Below are 19,746 nucleotides of genomic sequence, written 5' to 3'. Positions count from 1 at the left end.
GTGTTCCTGCTGTTTTCTGCAGCAACACGTTTTTCCAGTTTTTCACATGGTGCCGTTCTCTGGCCTCAGGGCTGCAAGTGCAAACTTGCAAGTAAAAACTCAGTAACACCTCTCTCGTTTTTCTGTTTCTAACTGTCAGATTCATTGTGTGGTTTGGATCAAATGTACAAGTTGTATTAAACTAACTAATGATTGGCAGCACACACAGAGCAGGTGAAATTAGATAGAAGAGCAGGGGCCATGTTTAGCCTGTTAGTTATAGTTATAGTATATATATATATATATATATATATATATATATATATATATATTTATATATATATATTTATATATAGTTAGAGAAATGGGAAACAAGCTGTTTGTTTACTTTTTAGTTGTTTCAGTTTGACTTGATAATTTCAGATTCAGTTTCTTTCTCCAGGTTGTTTTAGATTAAAACTTAACATAGTTTGAGGCCTGATTCTTAATGTTTCAGTGTTCTCACCATTATTTTATATTAATGGTTCATACAAGCATAAAAACTGTTTTCAAACTTGTGATGGGGCAGCTGTCACTGGTCCTAAGTGTATTGTCTGTAATACTCCCCCTCGATTTGTTAACAAATACGTTTTTTAATATCTGGTGTGGAAATAAAGTATCCCTCCACAGTAAATAAAACATCATTAGCATTTTAATGGTCATGTTTAGGCACTCAAGGTTGGCTTGAGGAAATAATTGTTAAATATTAAACAGTCATAAGTGACTCTGTGAACATGGGACAACAATACACTGTTAATATTTAATTGTAACCTCGACCTTTTCTTTACTTTAACCAAAGAGCTGACAGAACTAACTAGCTTCTAAAGCTAATTCAGATCTCAGGAACCTGAAGTTCTGCACCAATTACCTCAGTTTCCACACAGAGAACATTTTGACTTCCCCTGTTTTGACTCCAGCAGCACGTCGCTATCGTTTGCAAAGGTGTGATCCAATGACATCATTGAGCACATGACCATATTTGGTTGTTCTGCAGTTGTTGTCAGGTATTGTCATTTAAAACTGACTGATCTGAGTGAGTCACTTCTCATGCAGGACATTACTCCACCCTCCTGTGGCTTTAGTTTAAACTGGAAGATAAACTAAATGTTCTGATACCTTTCTTTATTGATAAGCTGTTAATACAGTATATCTACAGTATTTCTATATGTGTTTTTGGTTCACATGGTGCTGTTTGCAAAGCAGATTCACATTGTTTTATTTGTTCAACTTAATAAGACAGGGAGGTTGGGGGAGGGTAAACAGATGAACAGGTTTGTGGAGGTTGGGGGTGGACCTGCAGAGCAGGATATGATGAGTGTGAGCTTCCCTCCACCTCCTTCAGAGAGCAGCACATATGTACCTGCTCCACTGAGTTCCCTTCCATTCAGCGAACACACCTGACTAACACAGGACCTGCTGCCACCACAGTAAGTGACAAACAACCAACAGGCCTAAGTTACTGCAGCAGACGGGGACGAGAGCAAGAAGAAAAGAGGAACACTCTCCTGTTCACGATGGTGGCTGCTGGGTTACAGATACTTGGTTCCGCTTTGGGGATCCTGGGCTGGATTGGTGTCATCGTTGCATGCGCCCTTCCCATGTGGAAAGTCACCGCTTTTATTGGCAGCAACATTGTCACCTCGCAGACCTCCTGGGAAGGTATATGGATGAGCTGCGTGGTCCAGAGCACAGGCCAGATGCAGTGTAAGGTCTACGACTCCATGCTGGCTCTCAGCTCGGATCTCCAGGCTGCCAGGGCCCTGACCATCGTCTCTATCATCGTGGGCGTCATGGCTATCCTGCTGTCCGTGGCTGGAGGAAAATGCACCAACTGTGTGGAGGACGAGACATCCAAGGCCAAGGTGGGAATTACAGCTGGGGTTATGTTCATCATAGCTGGTGTCCTCTGCGCCATCCCTGTCTGCTGGACTGCCAACACCATCATCCAAGACTTCTACAACCCCCTGGTGTACAGCGCCCAGAAGAGAGAGCTGGGTGCTTCACTCTTCATCGGATGGGGAGCAGCCGCTTTATTGCTGATCGGAGGAGGGATGCTCTGCTGCCACTGCCCTCCTAAGGATAATAGTGCTGCCTACACTGCTAAGTACAAAGCTGCAAGATCCGATGCCTCAACAGCACCGTCTGGGAAAAACATGGTCTGAAAAAAAATCTATAAATCACTAAAAGCACTGTTTACTGGGACAGATGCACCGGTGCTTTTGGGTTGTGAGTGCCGCTAATTCAAGGAAGTATTCCTGAGGTTTAGTGTTCATGCGAGCTTTTAGTGGAAACAATACATGAAATGGAACCACGCCCAGAGGAGATTAAACTCACCTGTTAAAATACTTATATATGTATATGTACATGCATCTGTATTGAATATTAATAGTAGTAATTAGTAGTAATATTTGAGTATTATGTAATTTTCTTACTAATACTTTAAACATGCTTTAATGTCTTAATGTGTTATTTTAAAAATGTTAATGTTAAACGCTTTTTGCATGTGTATGTGGGTTGTTTTTATTAACTATGTGTATGAAATTCATAACATACGCGATATACTGTAAATAAATATTTTGTTTACAAATCTGAGATCACTTGTACTTGCTTTTATTTTCACACAGAAACTGTGTTCAACATGATCCATTCAGTGGTTTTAAAGCGTGACAAACCCAGTTTTTCTTCAGATTATGACATTCGATGTACAGTATTTGTTTTTTATGTTGTTAATAACCCATATAGAAGAACAGACGTGTTAATTCACTACTGCATTGGGACCAAAACAAGGATCCTCACCCTGCACCCAACGTCTGTGTAACGTCTATTGTGTGACTTTCTGGTTGATCAGGTTTAGGTGTGGCAGGACAAAGACGCATGAAACCTAAAAAGCGAACTGCTATTTGCTGCAGGCACAAGTATTTTAATCAAACACACAGGGACAGTTTTTCATTCGTGAAGAGAAAATATATTAAAATACCAGGAAATTCCCAATGATCTTTTACTTTGTAGTTTCACTCTGTAACAGTTTTGCAGCTGTGACCAGTTTGTTATTGATTAATCTGGTAAAGTGAACATTTACTTCTCTTGACCCCATCTCTGTATGAGAACTAAATTCCTTAGAGCAACATCACCAATTTCCAACGTGCTTCCTGTAGTTTTAGTTTGGAGGGCACATTTACAGTATATTACTGCAAATAATATTAGAAATGCTAATAAACTATAATTTCTATCTGAAAAACAGCATGATGACATGAACCCTCAAACCCTGAACCTGATTATGCCGGGAAAGTACATCAAAAATGTTTAAAAAAAAAAAAAAACCTGACTGGAGGTGTTATTCAGCTAGAGGTACAGAGATATTTAAATACAATGGATATAGAAGGACCTTTAACGTCATTCACATACAGTACATGTGCTAATAATACATAAACAAAATTAATTCAATGTAAGGAAAAAGGCTTCTCAAGGTCTAATTTGTTCATTTATTCATTGACTTAAGATTGATTTTTTCCATTTGTGTGCATTGACTGTACTGAGCCTGAAACTCTGGCAGGTTTTTGCTTGAGACTTGGCCTGAGAATGTGTGTCAGATAAGATATGGAGCTATTTTCCAATCTCGATACCTTTCTTGGGATAACAAAGCGTATGCCTGTGAGGAGAATGAACTGAGACAAAGCTAGTGTTGTGGATATCAGGTCTCAGTCTTTCCTTGTTGTCTGGAAGCTCCAAAACTCCACCCCGAAAGTGATAAAGTCAGCAAGATGCATTTATATTCCCACAGCGGGATCAGAGCACATCAGAACACAAGCCGACGCTTCATCAAGAAGTTGTCAGAGCGGAGTGATCATTTCTGTGAGAGCTGTCTTTTGTTTTCTTCTGCTTTCCTGCGTAGAAGTTGAGTTTTTGCTGCAGTGGCTTAACCATGGCTTCTCAAGGTCTCCAGATAATGGGTGCGATGCTTGCTGTCATCGGCTTGCTGGGCACCATCATCACGTGTGGTCTCCCCATGTGGAAGGTCACCGCTTTTATTGGACCAATCATCGTCACTGCGCAGGTGTTTTGGGAAGGCTTGTGGATGACCTGTGTGGTCCAGAGCACGGGTCAGATGCAGTGTAAGGTTTACGACTCAATGCTGGCCCTGGCTCCAGACATACAGGCCGCCAGGGCCATGGGAATCATCTCTGTGATCTGCGGGGCATTTGGCATCCTCGTAGTCGTGATCGGAGGAAAGTGCACCAACTGCATGGAGGATGAGGTGGCCAAAGCCAAAGTTTGCATTGTGTCGGGTGTCATTTTCATAATAGCCGCCTTGCTGATTATGATCCCAGTGTCGTGGACTGCTCATTCAGTGATCAGGGACTTTTATAATCCCATGTTGCTCGATTCCCAGAAAAGGGAGCTGGGCGCTTCCCTTTACATCGGATGGGCCTCTGCTGGACTGCTACTGCTGGGAGGGGGCCTGCTTTGCAACAATTGCCCTCCGAATGATCAGAAACCCTACATGCATTCCAAGTTCACCTCTTCAAATGTGAACTATGTGTGAGGGATTGTGTGTGTTTTCATTTATTTTACTATTTTACTTTCTGACAAATGATGCACTAAAATGAGAAAGAAGAGTGTATGAAAAAAAAAATTACACATGATTGAGTTTGTTGTTTAGAAACACTAATCACCAAAGTTTCTGACTTTAAATGATTTTTTTTTGTAAAAAACAACACTTTAAGTTACTACAGAGATCTTTGGTGATTTGATGACTGTGTGGTGGTTTGAACTTTTCAGAGGGTTGACATATGCTGTCTGAGGGTCAGTTTTCACATTTTCATTTAAGTCTTCTTGTTCATAAATATTTCATGTGTTGTAATTCTACACACACATACTGCTCACATGCTTGTTCATATGTTTAAATGCTTTTATTTGTATTAGCTATTGTGTAGGTGACCACCCACCGTTGTTGTGAATTCATTATAATGTTAACATCTGGAAATCTGTTCAAGTTTTTCGTGTCTTGTATCATTGCAAGACTTCAAATTGTCTTTCAAACATCACAAATAAAGCTTCTTTGTCTTTCTGACTTCTCCTCATGTTCACTCTGCACCTGCTGACACCCACTGCACTTAAACTGAAACTCAACTAACCACTCAACATGAGGCATTCAGGAATTTAGGGGGTAGATTCCTGGTAATTTACTGTAACTGGCTGAGATGTTTGCCCTAAGACAATAATTTAGAGTTTCTTTCTTTCTTTCTTTCACTGCCAAAGACGACGTCGAACTACAAACGCTTGGATTCATGTTGCTATGAAACAGTTTTTCATCCGTAAAGAATGGATATTTACACTTTGCCCAGTAACAACACATCTGCCAAGTTGTGTCAGGATGATATATCCTAAACCTGTTTAATGGTTTTCTTTGTGTTTACAGGCATTTTAAGATGAAACCAGTCTGACAAGAAACACAATACAGCCCAATAATTTTTCCACCATTGTGTTTTCATTTGGCCACCTAGTGGAGTCTGAATCATGGTAAAAACACAGTATTACAATACTTTCTACATTAAATGTAGAGTGCAGAATGTTTTAGCATTTTGGTTTAGTTGAATTAGTTTATTTAGTAAAGTCAATTGTTATTTATATATATTTAAATATAATATATTTGTATTAGGAGATCATAAACCTCATTATCACTAATTATTTAGTACATTTGCATCAAGTGGCTTCACACTGTGGAGTCCACCCCCAGATGCAAATGTCTGGTTTGGTCATTTTTTCATAAGCTGACCATACATACTGTATTTAGAACATTTATTTAAAAGTATTCTAAAGAAAAAGAAGATCTTTACATCAAGTAGTAAATATAGTAGCAGTATTTCCCTCTAAAATTTAGTATAAAACAGGTTAAGACAAAGGTTACATAGCCTACTGAAGTCAGTGCATATTAAAAAACTTTGTTGACAAAAACATTGTTTATTGTTGGAAAGAAAAAGAAATTCTCATTAAAAATACTGTATGTGCGTCTTTATGAAGTGCTTTGCAAAAACATTAAGTTAATCTGAATTAATATCTAAATTAAAGAACTGCAGCCTAACTCCGTGCTGCATTAACCTAATATGGCACATACCTTAGGGTCTCTGGTATGTTTTCTGAGACACACTATGGTCACACTATGAGTCAAAAGAATTTAGTCACAATGCAAATCACAATTTGATAAGCAACATCTTTGTTCTGTATGTGAACACTTTCACACAACATACAATTTCAGACAAATTCCTTCCCAGGTGTTGTGGATTTAGGCGGGGTGTACTTTGCTCCATTATAGCGGTCTCCTCTCGATGGACACTGACAGCAGAGAAGAGCACCGCCGATCAGCAGCAGTCCTGATGCTCCCCAGCCCACATACAAACATGCACCGAGCTCCCTCCTCTGAGCATCAGGAACCAGAGGGTTGTAGAAGTCCTTTATGATAGTGTTAGCAGGCAGAGACACAGTCACTAGACACAGAGCCCCGCTCAGGATAAAGAAAACCCCTGCAGAGATTGCCACTCTGGCCTTTGCTCCTTTGTCCCCAATACAGGTGGTGCATTTCCCTCCGACCACAGCGAGCAGCAGGCCAAACAGAGAGAACAGGATGGCGATGACCACCATGGCTCGGGCCGCTTGGAGGTCTGGAGGCAGGGCGAGCAGAGAGTCGTACACTTTGCACTGCATCTGGCCCGTGCTCTGCACCACACACGTCATCCACAGTCCTTCCCAGATAGTCTGAGCCACAACTATGTTGTTCCCAATAAAAGCAGACACCTTCCACATGGGAAGCATACAGATCAGTATGTTTCCAATCCACCCAAGCACCGCCAGTCCAATTCCCAGTATCTGCAACCCTAAAGATGCCATTGCTATTTGCTAGTGTTCCTTTTCTATTGTTGTTCCTCAGTTCTTCTCTGAGCTGCCAACTAAAAGCTTTCCCACTGTGGGGAGGTTATATATGACCCACAGATCCCCCTGAGGAGTCCCCTCCTCTGGGTGGGCTTCGGCTCCATTGGTCAGATATAAACTTTCATCATGCTGTCCTCAAGTTCAGAAGTGTTTCACCCTAACAAAGAGGCCCCCTGGTTCCCTGGCCAACCGGAGAAAGAAAAGAGAATTTATTAGTGTCTGAAAATATTCACATCAACATTAACTGTAAAAACATTTGCAAACATTTATTTGCAGTCAGGGGTATCGCAAAGGTACTATTTGGCTTTTTGGCACAACTCAGATCCACAATAGAAAAAAAACAGTGTAACAACAAGTCAGCTGGGCTCATTAGCACAGGTGGAGTCTCTCAGTTTGATTTGTGAACAAGCATTAAATAATCTGGTAAACAAGCCACCATCAATACAATTGACTTTAAAGACACTTGGGTTAGTAAAATGAGTAAAATAATCCCATGCAAATGATACTTAAAAAGAAAATGTGAGTGATTTCAAATCACTGATTTGAAAGAAGTTCAGTAAATAACAGAATATTTCACATTAATAAATAAAACGAAAAGGTGAAATGGTGGAGGTCAGTTTCCTTACTATTACTAAAGAAACATACCAAACTACAACCTCACAAAACCATCATACTTCATCTTCACTAGTTGACAACGTGGGTCTAACTTAATGACCCACAGGTGTTTTCAGTTTGAACTGTTTTGATCAACCAATCAGGAGAAGCCACTGTCTGCCATGTGGGTATAAAGCTGCAGGTGAGAATCACATGCATTTCATTGCAGCTGATTCTCCACACTGCTTCTGTGCAAACTGAGACAACAATGGCATCCACAGGCCTCCATCTCTTCGGCATTCTCCTGGCGTGCATTGGCTTTCTGGGAGACATCGTCATCTGTGCTCTGCCAATGTGGAAGGTGTCTGCTTTCATTGGTAACAACATTGTGACTGCGCAGGTGTTCTGGGAAGGTTTGTGGATGAATTGTGTGATGCAGAGCACTGGACAGATGCAGTGCAAGGTCTATGACTCCATGCTGGCTCTTCCCCAAGACCTGCAAGCTGCCCGGGCCCTGGTTGTGATCTCCATCCTGGTCGCCTTCTTGGGACTTCTGCTCTCCATCGCCGGGGGGAAGTGCACCAACTGCATTGAAGACGAGGCAGCCAAGAACAAAGTAGCCATCGTTGCTGGGGTGTTCTTCATCGTCGGTGGTATCCTGTGCCTGATTCCTGTGAGCTGGTCTGCCAACGCTGTCATCAGGGACTTCTACAACCCCGTTGTGACTGACGCACAGAGGCGTGAGCTCGGAGCCTCGCTGTTCATCGGCTGGGCATCAGCAGGCCTCCTGATGATTGGTGGTGCACTCCTCTGCTGTCAGTGTCCTCAGCAGAAGGACAGCAGGTACACTGTCAAGTACTCTGCCCCACGTTCAGCAGCCAGTGGAGGAGCCTATGTTTGAAATGCTGCAAGCACTTTAAAAATCTGCGCCCTTGTCTTTCTGCAGAAAACTGATTGAACTCAGTCATGTTTTAATTGTTTTTGTTTTAGTCTTTTAATAAATTGAACTTTATTTAATCTAAAGGTTGTACTCTATTTTGTGGGCACACTGACTTTAAATGACTTAAAATGTCGACACACGTTTACCTGTTAAGTAGCAACTTTGGCAAATGTCAACATCAGCTTTACCACTTATTTAGGGACAGAATATTTCAGCACCTTGAGGTCTGCATTTTTAAACTGTTCACAGGCCTCTTATCTCTAAACATGCTCTGCCAGGGCTGTATGACACTCTCCACTTGCTACTGACACTGAACAGGTCTCTCAAACATGTACCCTTGGCAGGGGTGGAAACAGGTGTTGCTAATAACCAACAATTGCCCCTGTATTGATGTGGCCCACTGCATTAGCAGGGGCAGCTTTTAAAAACTAAGATTAAACATGCAGTTTAATGCCTTATTCTAGTTTGTACTCAAGTCAATAGCAATTCTGGAGACTATATGTATTTAACACATGTTGACCACTTCTCTTTAGCATGAGAATGCTAAACAAAGAGTACCACGCAAATAAGGAAGTTGTTTCAAACACAGCCACTGCAAGAGAACCAGCTGGAAGGTAATTTTATTCACAGCTTTGTACACTATATTAAAGTGTATTTTAAGTTATATTTGTGCAGCTAAAGTTGCCAAAAGCTATTCTACAAGTCATAAAGTTTGAAGTTTGGTTTTCCAACCTGAGGGAAATGGAGGGTAAAGACGTGTTCACAAGTACATCCCAGCTTCAACTAAAGTACTAATTTACTTTAACTGTTGAGCTTATTTTTTTTAAAGTAAAGCTTTGTCAGAATGATTTGGTTTTCAATATTTTCTTTAAATTATTTCACCAAATCACACTACAGTAAAATGAGTTAATATTAGGTATTCAATTCATCTTTAACTTTTACTTTTTTTAAATCTTCAATTGCATTTTTGACAGGGTGCTCTTATTTTGAAATAAAGGCAACATGACTCACTCACATGTCTGATTTGATAAAGTATTTTTTGTTTTTGAAGCAAAGCATTAGATTTGTAGACAGCTACAACCTGCTCCAAATAAGAAAAAAATAAATCACTACATTATTTTATTCAGCTTTTATCACTGTCTGGTTATAAGAATATTAATTAATGACCAAAGGTGTTTTTAGTTTGAATAGCATCTGTCTACCATGTTCATCTAAAGCTGCAGGTGAGAATCACATGTATTTCATTGCTGTTGCAGCTGACCTTCCAAACTGCTTCTGTGCAAACTGAGACAACCATGACACCCAGAGGTTTCCATCTCCCTGGCATTCTCCTGGCGTGCTTGGGCTTTGTGGGAGACATCATCATCTGTGCCCTACCAATGTGGAAGGTGCCTGCTATCATTGATCAAAACATGGTGACTGCTCAGCTGTTCTACGAAGGTTTGTGGATGAGCTGTGTGATGCAGAGCACTGGACAATTTCAGTGTAAGGTCTATGACTCCATGCTGGCTCTGCCCCCAGACCTGCAAGCTTCCAGAGCCCTGGTTGTGATCTCCATCCTGGTTGCCTTCTTGGGAATTCTGCTCTCCATCGCTGGGGGGAAGTACGCCACCTGGATTAAAGACGAGGCAGCGAAGAACAAGATAGCCATAGTTGGTGGGTTGCTGTTCATCATTAGTGGTCTCCTGTGCCTGATTTCTGTGTGCTGGTCTGCCAACACCATTATCAGGGACAACCCTTTATTTCACAGCTCACAGAGGCGGGAGCTCGGAGCTTCACTGTTCATCGGCTGTATATCAGCAGGCCTCCTGCTGATTGGGGGTGAATTCCTCTGTTGTCAGTGTCCTCAGTATAAGGACAGCAGGTACACTGTCAAGTACTCTGCCCCACACTCAGCAGCCAGTGAGGAACCTACGTTTGAAATGCTGCAAGTACTTTAAAGTAAAGTAAAAATCTGCAGTCTTTTCTTTCTGCACAAACTGTGATCAGAATAATTAGAGATAACATTTTATAACTTTTATCTTATTTCAATTAAATTAAAATGTAGTGATCATTTTATGAAATGATCTTTTGGCTTTGGCCTGATTACTGTGTGCTGGTATGCCAATGCCTTCATTGGGGACTACTACAAACCACAGAGGCAGGAGCTCTGAGCTTCGCTGTTCAATTTACTGCCTTATTCTAGTTTTTGCTAAAGTCAACAGAAATTCTGGAGACTCGATGTATTTAACACATGTTGACCACTTCTCTTTATAATGTGCATGCTAAACAAAGTGTACCGTATAAATAAGGAAGTTGCTACAAAGACAGCCACTGCAAGAGAACCAGCTGGAAGGTAATTTTTTTTCACAGCTTTGTACACCATATTAAAATACACTTGAAGTTATATTCATGCAGCTAAATTTGCCTAAAGCTATTCTACAAGTCATTAAGTTGAACTTATGTAGACATAGTTTGTATTTTATTTCCAACCTGAGGGAAATGGAGGGTAAAGAGGTGTTCACATCCCAACATCAACTAAAGTACCAATTTGCTTTAACTGTTAAACCTTTTCAGCGGAGTTTGTAAAGCTTGGTCAGAATGATTTGGTTTTCAACATTTTCTTTAAATGATTTCACCAAATCACAACACCAGAGTAAAATGTGTTCAGATGATGTTAGGTATTCAATTCATCTTTTTTTAAAATCTTCAATCAATTCAATCTTCAATCTCTTATTTTGAAATAAAGGCAACATGACTCGCATGTCTGATTTGGGAATGTGTGTGTGTGTGTGTGTGTGTGTGTGTGTTTTTTTAAATGCAAAGCATCTGATTTGTAGACAGCTACAACCTGCTCCAAATGAGAAAAAAGAAATCACTGTCTAGTCGTAAAGATCTTAATTAATGACCAAAGGTGTTTTCAGTTTGAACATTTTTGATCAATCAGGAGAAGTCACTGCCTGCCATGTGGGTATAAAGCTACAGGTGAGAATCACATGTATTTCATTGCTGTTGCAGCTGACTCTTCACACTGCTTCTGTGCAAACTGAGACAACTATGTCATCGACAAGCCTCCATCTCTTCGGTATTCTCCTGCCGTGCTTGGGCTTTGTGGGACAGATCATCATCTGTGCTCTGCCAATGTGGAAGGTGACTGTTTTCATTGGTGCTCACATTGTGACTGCACAGACGGTCTGGGAAGGTTTGTGGAAGAGCTGCGTGATACATAGAAATGGACAGATGCAGTGCAAGGTCTATGACTCCATGCTGGCTCTGCCCCAAGACCTGAAAGCTGCCCGGGCCCTGGTTGTGATCTCTATCCTGGTCGCCTTCTTGGGAATCCTGCTCTCCATCGCAGGGGGGAAGTGCACCAACTGCATTAAAGACAAGGCAGCCAAGAACAAAGTAGCCATCGTTGCTGGGGTGTTCTTCATCGTCGGTGGTATTCTGTGCCTGATTCCTGTGAGCTGGTCTGCCAACGCTGTCATCAGGGACTTCTACAACCCCATTGTGACTTACTCACTGAAGAGGGAGCTCGGAGCCTCACTGTTCATCGGCTGGGCATCAGCAGGCCTCCTGCTGATTGGTGGTGCACTCCTCTGCTGTCAGTGTCTTCAGCAGAAGGACAGCAGGTACACTCTCAAGTACTCTGCCCCACGCTCAGCAGCAGGTGGAGGAGCCTATGTTTGAAATGCTGCAAGTACTTAAATCTTCACATTGTAGTGATCATTTTAATAAATGATTTTTTGGCTTTTGTTGATAACATCTTTTTCATTTAAGCTTTAATTTCCAAGTGGTTCTTCACAGTGGCCAGTAAAAAACATGCAGTGTACACAGCTGTTACCAACAGGTCTCAGACATTTAGGTTACGCTCAGAAAGTCGCCCACATCTGATTTATAACAACAAACATGGCTGAAGGTGGTGATGGAGTTGGTCAGTGGAGGAAAAGGGAGGTTTTGGACTTAATAAATATTTTGGGAGACACCTCTAAACTAAACTTGAGGGTTCTTATTGTAATCAGGCTGTATATGCTCACTACAGCTGCATCCAAGTTCACTTCTGTACCATGTACTATGTATGACATGACGTTGTTGTTCTTCAGTGCATGCTGGTAATTTTAGGGCCGTGGCCAGTTCACATTAAAGGGATCCTATTATACTTTCCAGCTAAAGAATATTGAACCTGGACGTCCCAAGAATGTGTCTGTAAATTTTCATGCTGAAAGATCATGTAGGTCGCCTCCATTGGCCTGTCTGAAATTACTCATTTTAAGTCCTCTGACAGAGCGGAGTGTGTCGCCTAGTAGGCAAATGACTTTGCAGATACGCAGAGGCTGATCTACAGCTGAACCAGCCTGAAGGCAGGGATGCAAAACTCAGCAGAACACCAGTCAACTGGAGTCAGACCTGGATAACTAGTTTAATGAAGCAAGTTTTTAGCAGATGTAGAAACCTTTCTAAGTTACCTAATTCTAACTGGTGATATTTGGCAATGATGATTTTGAACGTGCTTCCTGTCATAGAGGCCCAGTTGTTTTGCACAGCAGCTTTATGCTGCCACAGGAATGATGAAACCACACAGTTACACAATGTCTAGTTTAGTTTCAGATGATTGATACTGATCCCAGCTCAGATTTTTCAATAAAATTGTGCAAGGGTGTCTACAGAACATGACCTCAGAAGTGTTTTTTCATACCATGATGCTTACCTCATCAAAATCACACTAAGTCATCTGACCTGGACTGTTTGCTGACTTTGGGCATTTACAGCTAAGAGGAGGTCTTCACAGCAGTAAGTGTGGTTTTTCCTATCATCTCACAATTATCCTTCACGTCTTTACGATAATTAAAACAGGACATAAAAATAACATTACTGGACACATGTCAGCTAAATGTGAAATCACATCAGATATTTTACAGACATTGTGAAGTTTTTATCAACATCTTCAGTAGTTGCAGTTTACAGTGTTACCAATTTGTGTCCCAACCTAAAAACACAGACAAGGGGTTGTCATACCTGCTTCTCAAGGACCCTCTGCCTTCTTATTTTCTAACTACCCCTGCCCAGCCCACAGATGATTGTGTCTTCTTCCAGCTTCATCTTTGGGGCGGGCAGAGATAGTAGGAAAACTAGCAGGGGGCACACACCTTTGATAGACAGGACATGACCTAAAATAAAAATGTATTCAACAATATTTCATATTGTCTCAGGTTTCAGAGTCATGTGGTGCTGGTTTCTCCCTAGATATAGAAAATTAAGAGCTATTCAGGCCAACGTGGTTTGTGGATTCACAGCAAGCAAGGACCAGGACACTTGGGTGGCGAGGACCTTGTGCATCAGTTGCTCATGCTCCTCTGAGGACAAGCCCACAAAATCTCTCTCTAAGATGATTCATTAAACACATACCCTCTGTAACATGAGACGCACACATATAACTGGTATTTTTAGGCCTTTGTGTGCTCTGCTAAATAATAACAGAGGAGAATTAAAATATTTTCTCAGACTAATTTATATATTAAAAAAAAAAAATTTCAACAGTTTGCTTACTGCATGAAGTATACTTGAAGGAATAAAAACTGGTTTTGGTTTTGCTCAGTGGAACCCTCAGCCCTCGTCCTTGTGGTGACAACACAGACCTCTCTGTAGGGACTGTTGTATGTATGTGATGAACGACACAGTTTTGGCTGCCATCAACAAGCACATTAAGCTAACACGGCATGTTTGAGGAGTTTAGCATTAACTGATTTTAAAGGGTGAGCATTAATAGAAAAGGTTTTGTTGATACTCAAAACTTTGTCCTCATGTATCAGTGTGTGTTTTTCTGTCAGGTGTTTATCCCAAAACTCTGGTAGGATGTTCATGCATTCATGTGACCTGTCAGGTATGAGTAGATTCTTTTATAAAACTGAACTGAAGTTATGAGGAATTTTGTGTCCTGCAAATGTTAAACCGAGTAACAAAGCAGTTTTTCAGTTTTTTTTTTTCACATTTGCTAAAAGCCTCCACCTCCTAGTTATTCACAATGAGCAGGAATCAGGACAAACAAGAAACTTGATACACCATCTAGCAGAGTCCCCTCCCTCCTGCTCTCTCCTCTCATACCTGCCGCTCAAAACTACACAACAAAACACAACCAACAGCATTTTCAGCCAAGAGAAAGCCTGTGGTAAAAAATGATCGTCAGCTCAGCACAGCACAGGACGGAGTCTGGTAATGTGTTTGATTCTAAATAAAAGCCTTGGATTTGTGTTTTGGCAACATGTCGACTCAGATCGTTGGTCTCTGTTTGGCAATCCTTGGCTTTCTTGGCACCATCCTCATCTGTGGACTGCCCATGTGGAAGATGTCGGCCTTTATCGGAGCAAACATTGTCACTGCTCAGGTTATCTATGAAGGTTTGTGGATGAACTGTGTGATCGAGAGCACAGGTGTATCGCAGTGCCAACCCTACTTCTCTGTTCTGGCTTTACCACCGGAGCTGCAGGCGTCCAGGGCCCTGGTCTGTGTGTCCATTGCTACTGCAGTGCTGGCCATTGGACTCACTGTGGTTGGCCTTCGCTGCACAAACTTCTTTTCTTATGACTTGGCGACCAAAGCCAAATGCGGCATTGCTGGAGGTGTGGTGTTTATTTTAGCAGGACTTCTGTGTTTAATTCCTGTCAGCTGGTCAGCTTACACCATCATCACAGGCTTCTACAACCCTCTGACAGCAAATGGGAGACAGGGAGAGCTCGGAGCGTCCATATATGTGGGCTGGGTTGCTGGAGCTTTGCTTGTCATTGGAGGAGGGATTTTGTGCTGCACCTACAGACGCTGAATCTATTGAGAAGAAGAAAGACCACTACCATGACAAACACATTGTAATTAGAAGTGCAATGCATCATCTGTGATGGATTTGATTTAAGATTCTTTTTAACATATTTTTTGATCTAAAAATGTATTGTAGCATATTTAAAGTGAAAAATGCTTATGACATATGGATTCTTTTGGATTTAAGAATTAAAAACTGAGCCAATAGTTTTAACAGGTGAAACTGAAGGATGTTAAGGGAACAAAGAAACAAGACGTCCCCATTTAAGAGAAACATTTTATTATGTATAACACAAGTTGCAACAATCAGTGTATGTTGTCTTCGTTTTGTTGAGAAGAGTGAAGTATTGCACATATTTTGTATAGTTGCATCTTAGCAAACCAATAAATTCACTTTATGTTTTTTGTTTTAACATGAGACATTTTTGCAGATTTGTCAATTTGCATGTTGCAGTTTGCAAAGAAACAGATGCGTGACTTTAAGAGTTTTTGTGCTCTTCATCAGCAATTACAGTATGAACAAAAGCCTGAAAAACTTGATCTGGATACAGCTTATAAGTGTTTCAATATTTATGTCTAACTCACAAACCAATGTTTGCATAGCTCTGTTTATCTTTGTATCATCTGACTACTTAACAGAAACAATAACAGCTGATGAAAAGAACAAAAACATGACAAGAATAAAGCAATCTCATATCTTATTTTTCTCTGAAAACCTGCAGAGAAACACAGACATAATAGTAATAGTGGACTTTGGTTTCACTTTATTGCTGAATAAATGTACGTATTTTTTTTTTGAAGATGAGAGCTTTGTTTGAAATGTGTGGTGCAAGATATAATCGGGAAGCAAATACACTCCTCACTGCTGAGCAGCAAGTTGAATCCCACAAAAAACTGAAAACAAAATGTCCTATTCGGTTTGTTTCTGTGTACGTGGGATGGTCTCTGATCACGCTGTATCTTCCAGACATCAAGTCAGATTTAGTGGAAATCTCTAGATTTCCACACATTGACATCCACAAGCTCTAAACATTAAGCACAAATGCAGGAACCACCTTACAACCTGCAGCACGTGCTACTAAATGGGTTTGTAATTAGTCAGATTAACTGGAATTAATCCAACTTGATAGGGGGCAGTGAAACACTGAAAATTTAAAACAAGACTAAAGAAAGCTCATGTTAGTATAATTTAAATTTAATTACTTTGAATTTAACTCTTTGGGCCTCTTTGATGGTTCATTGATGGTAGAAATTCTGTTTTAAAATGCAGTAAAAAAACAAAAAAGGCATAAAAAGGAGCTTCTTTCAACTTCAATTGAAAGGAGGTCTTTCAACAAACTACTTTCCTTCCTTCTACCACTTCTACATACGTTAATTTGACCACTGGATGGTGCCATAGGAAGTCCTGTCTGTTTACAGTCTATGTGCATGTTTCTGCAACTATACACTGAAATAACACTGATGTAAGAAGTGACCAATGGATCAGAATCACATGTCAATTGGTTCTTGGTATGATATTGTCCTGTCTGGCATCATGTGCCTAGTTTCAGTCTGGTTGACATTGATGTCTTCAGCTTGTCCAATGTGGTGCTAGAAATCCATTCTACTGAGCCAATCACAGGAGACACAAGGCATCACTACACAAAAACACACAATTTGCAAAACGCTGAGGATGGAGAGACCTGTTGATTCACATGCCAAACAATTACGACCCAGAGTCATCGCTGTTTGGTTGGTGTGCGTCTTGACAATATGACGTTGGAAAATTTAACACACCTGTAGCAAGGATTTCTCGTTATGCATGATTGAGTAGTTATGTCACCATTTCCTAGTATTGAAACAGCTGGACGCTATGTGGGTCAAAACAATGATAATAAATTTAAGCAGAGCTGTAATTTCCATTTTGTGTGTATTTGTTTGAAATAGAATAGATTAAAGTTAGACTTTAGAAATACATACAGACTGTTTAAAGTCATCGTGTGTAAAGCTGTCTTCAAAGGATCAACATAGTGGGACAGTGATGTGTGTATTAGACCTAGCAAGGAAGTTGTGATGTCATGTAATTACAATCTGAGTAGTCCTAGTATCGACTGATGATCACTCATGAGTTCTGTCTAGCAAGTCAACAACAACAACTCACGCATGCATGTCTGCATTCACTGTGACTGACTCATGAATTTCATGGAAACTGTGAGAATGGAGGAGTTTCTTTATTTCAGAAATTATTTGATTGTGTTTTTAGACACAAGGCTAAATCAAAAATATGTTTGATATGAGTTTTGTATAACACAGATTTCTTATTTCTAAGGAATTCAGTACAAATTGACTTGAAACACTTGGTGGAGTGTTGATCATACACTAATTATAATTAGTACCATCTAAGAAAATATTGCATGTTTCCATTACAGGTGTATCAACACATTTTTTTTTTTTTTATTTATGGATCAAGCTTGTGTTGTTTGTGTTTTAATTTGTCCTTATAGGGATATCTGTGTGCATCTTTGTGCTTCGTACTTGCAAAGTTATCTAGTCAGGCCAGATGCCTTCACAAACCAGTTTAGCAGAAAACCCCTCCTCCTACTTTATCTTTACCTGCAGGTGAAAGAAAACCACTATCCACCTCTCCTCTGAGTAAACATATAAGCTCTGCCGGCTCTTTTGTCTCTCTCACAGAGAAATTACTCCGGCTCCCAGCAACACACAGACCTACTTTTCTGAAGGGATCTAAAGCATGGTGTCTGCTGGAAAACAGATTCTGGGTATGGCCTTGGCCATCTTGGGCTTTCTGGGAGCCATTATTATCTGTGGTCTCCCCATGTGGAAAGTCACAGCCTTCATTGGTGCCAACATCGTCACGTCTCAAGTGATTTGGGAAGGTTTATGGATGAACTGTGTGACTCAGAGTACAGGCCAGATGCAGTGCAAAGTCTACGACTCCCTGCTGGCCTTGCCTCAAGATCTACAGGCTGCCAGAGCTCTGGTCATCATCGCGATCATCGTTGGACTCTTTGGGATCCTTCTTGGCATCGTTGGGGGAAAGTGCACCAACTTTGTTGAGGACGAAAGGCAAAAGTGCAAAGTGGCCATCGCTGCTGGAGTCACCTTCCTCATCGCAGGTCTCATGGTACTTGTCCCCGTCTGCTGGACCGCCAACACCATTATTCGTGATTTCTACAACGTTGTCCTGACCGATGCTCAGAGGAGGGAGCTGGGGGCCTCACTCTACATTGGCTGGGGTGCCGCTGGGCTGCTGCTCCTTGGTGGGGGTCTTCTGTGCAGTTCCTGCCCACCCAATGACGACGACTACAATATGAAATACTCTAAGGCTCGCTCTGCAGAGAGCAGCAGGGCCTACGTTTAGGTCAACGGCAGTATGCTGTTCAGGACAGTTTGTACTGTAAATATGAATCAAGCTCCATCGCTGAGAAAAACAATATCTGGAATGTGGTTTAATCGAAGTAAAGGAAAGTTTTGCAATACAAATGTTTAACTTAAGTGGATATTTTAGTTTAAACTCATTATATATGTTCATACATGTTTATGTGTTATACACTTTAATATTTGCACACGTTCATACTGATTTATTTACATCTGATTTGTATTGTGTATTAGTTTCATATACTCAAACTGTATATTTTCACGTTTGAGATTCAGATCACTTCTGTTCTTGTTAAAACTGCTGCAGTATGGTTGGAATACAATGTCAAATCTGCCAGCGTATTCACTATATTGTGTCGAAGCTTTTCGCTACTCTTTCTCCATTCGACCAGCTGAGTCTTGATTGTTTTGTTGTAGAATCATGTTATCAGTTTAAATATGTAATCTTCAGATTTTGTTTGTTCTGAAGGACAGAGGCGTGGTGGCAGTTTCTAGCTTTTGACATTAAAAATGAAGTTTAACAAATTTGTAAGTGAGTGGGTTTTTATCTCAGTGTTTTTCTATGTCATTGCTGAATTTGATCAAAGGAAACAATAAACACAAACAATATGTTTATCTGTCGATCTGGTTTTTCAAGTGTGCGTGAAATGATCTTAACGAAATGCCTGTGTGACGACGTTCACACTAAAGAAACCAAGAGGTATAATACAGTACATGCAGGTTTGTGTGCATGCCGTATTCCTTCTGTTTATAAGATCGTTTAAAAAGACAAAGTGAATGACAGCTCCTCCAGAGGCTGATCTATAAACAAAGAATGAATGTTAATTAAATAAATAAAACACTTCATTTAACATTAACATTAAAAACATTAAACACCATACTGCACTTTTTTGTTGCGTCTTCAAATTATACACAATAATAGTGTGAAACAAACAAACAATAATAAAATAACAAAACATAACAGTGCTTTCTACACTTGTAGGTTGTGTTTACCAGAACTAATATATTAATTAAAACTTCTTGTGTCCTTCGTACATACCATGTGCCCTTATTACCACAATTAAATTTTTGTTTCATAAACATCTTAATAAAATTTTAGG

General features: G+C 40.5%; 8 protein-coding genes across 8 annotated transcripts; 7 read left to right on the top strand and 1 right to left on the bottom strand.

Annotated features, from left to right (window-relative positions):
• Positions 1-1,360: 1,360 nt before the first annotated feature.
• On the top strand, positions 1,361-2,610 carry LOC113170178 (claudin-4-like). The gene has a single exon (XM_026372134.1). The coding sequence runs from the start codon at positions 1,533-1,535 to the stop codon at positions 2,178-2,180; it is 648 nt and encodes a 215-aa protein (XP_026227919.1). The 5' UTR covers positions 1,361-1,532; the 3' UTR covers positions 2,181-2,610.
• A 103-nt stretch (positions 2,611-2,713) lies between these two features.
• Positions 2,714-5,053, top strand: LOC113170176 (claudin-4-like). Its single transcript, XM_026372133.1, has one exon. The coding sequence runs from the start codon at positions 3,941-3,943 to the stop codon at positions 4,559-4,561; it is 621 nt and encodes a 206-aa protein (XP_026227918.1). The 5' UTR covers positions 2,714-3,940; the 3' UTR covers positions 4,562-5,053.
• A 747-nt stretch (positions 5,054-5,800) lies between these two features.
• On the bottom strand, positions 5,801-7,114 carry LOC113168908 (claudin-4-like). Its single transcript, XM_026369977.1, has one exon. The coding sequence runs from the start codon at positions 6,901-6,903 to the stop codon at positions 6,271-6,273; it is 633 nt and encodes a 210-aa protein (XP_026225762.1). The 5' UTR covers positions 6,904-7,114; the 3' UTR covers positions 5,801-6,270.
• A 660-nt stretch (positions 7,115-7,774) lies between these two features.
• LOC113170173 (claudin-like protein ZF-A89) lies at positions 7,775-8,476 on the top strand. Its single transcript, XM_026372130.1, has one exon. It carries the CDS (start codon positions 7,808-7,810, stop codon positions 8,438-8,440), a length of 633 nt encoding a protein of 210 aa, XP_026227915.1. The 5' UTR covers positions 7,775-7,807; the 3' UTR covers positions 8,441-8,476.
• A 603-nt stretch (positions 8,477-9,079) lies between these two features.
• Positions 9,080-10,419, top strand: LOC113168793 (claudin-like protein ZF-A89). The gene is made up of 2 exons (XM_026369800.1): positions 9,080-9,093; positions 9,736-10,419. The coding sequence occupies exon 2, from the start codon at positions 9,775-9,777 to the stop codon at positions 10,417-10,419; it is 645 nt and encodes a 214-aa protein (XP_026225585.1). The 5' UTR covers positions 9,080-9,093; positions 9,736-9,774.
• A 106-nt stretch (positions 10,420-10,525) lies between these two features.
• LOC113170172 (claudin-like protein ZF-A89) lies at positions 10,526-13,127 on the top strand. The gene is made up of 2 exons (XM_026372129.1): positions 10,526-10,814; positions 11,477-13,127. The coding sequence occupies exon 2, from the start codon at positions 11,516-11,518 to the stop codon at positions 12,146-12,148; it is 633 nt and encodes a 210-aa protein (XP_026227914.1). The 5' UTR covers positions 10,526-10,814; positions 11,477-11,515; the 3' UTR covers positions 12,149-13,127.
• A 1,361-nt stretch (positions 13,128-14,488) lies between these two features.
• Positions 14,489-16,068, top strand: LOC113171138 (claudin-4-like). Its single transcript, XM_026373521.1, has one exon. The coding sequence runs from the start codon at positions 14,718-14,720 to the stop codon at positions 15,273-15,275; it is 558 nt and encodes a 185-aa protein (XP_026229306.1). The 5' UTR covers positions 14,489-14,717; the 3' UTR covers positions 15,276-16,068.
• A 1,808-nt stretch (positions 16,069-17,876) lies between these two features.
• LOC113168958 (claudin-4-like) lies at positions 17,877-19,261 on the top strand. The gene has a single exon (XM_026370053.1). The coding sequence runs from the start codon at positions 18,000-18,002 to the stop codon at positions 18,627-18,629; it is 630 nt and encodes a 209-aa protein (XP_026225838.1). The 5' UTR covers positions 17,877-17,999; the 3' UTR covers positions 18,630-19,261.
• The last annotated feature ends 485 nt before the right edge of the window (positions 19,262-19,746 follow it).

This window comes from Anabas testudineus, chromosome 14 (assembly GCF_900324465.2).
Source record: "Anabas testudineus chromosome 14, fAnaTes1.2, whole genome shotgun sequence".
Lineage (NCBI taxonomy): Eukaryota > Metazoa > Chordata > Actinopteri > Anabantiformes > Anabantidae > Anabas > Anabas testudineus.
This window is presented reverse-complemented; position numbering and strand designations above follow the sequence as displayed.

What these genes read in the sequence shown, in the direction of transcription:
- LOC113170178 (XM_026372134.1), top strand. Translation starts at nt 1,533, where the DNA reads ATGGTGGCTGCTGGGTTACAGATACTTGGTTCCGCTTTGGGGATCCTG.
- LOC113170176 (XM_026372133.1), top strand. Translation starts at nt 3,941, where the DNA reads ATGGCTTCTCAAGGTCTCCAGATAATGGGTGCGATGCTTGCTGTCATC.
- LOC113168908 (XM_026369977.1), bottom strand. Translation starts at nt 6,903, where the DNA reads ATGGCATCTTTAGGGTTGCAGATACTGGGAATTGGACTGGCGGTGCTT.
- LOC113170173 (XM_026372130.1), top strand. Translation starts at nt 7,808, where the DNA reads ATGGCATCCACAGGCCTCCATCTCTTCGGCATTCTCCTGGCGTGCATT.
- LOC113168793 (XM_026369800.1), top strand. Translation starts at nt 9,775, where the DNA reads ATGACACCCAGAGGTTTCCATCTCCCTGGCATTCTCCTGGCGTGCTTG.
- LOC113170172 (XM_026372129.1), top strand. Translation starts at nt 11,516, where the DNA reads ATGTCATCGACAAGCCTCCATCTCTTCGGTATTCTCCTGCCGTGCTTG.
- LOC113171138 (XM_026373521.1), top strand. Translation starts at nt 14,718, where the DNA reads ATGTCGACTCAGATCGTTGGTCTCTGTTTGGCAATCCTTGGCTTTCTT.
- LOC113168958 (XM_026370053.1), top strand. Translation starts at nt 18,000, where the DNA reads ATGGTGTCTGCTGGAAAACAGATTCTGGGTATGGCCTTGGCCATCTTG.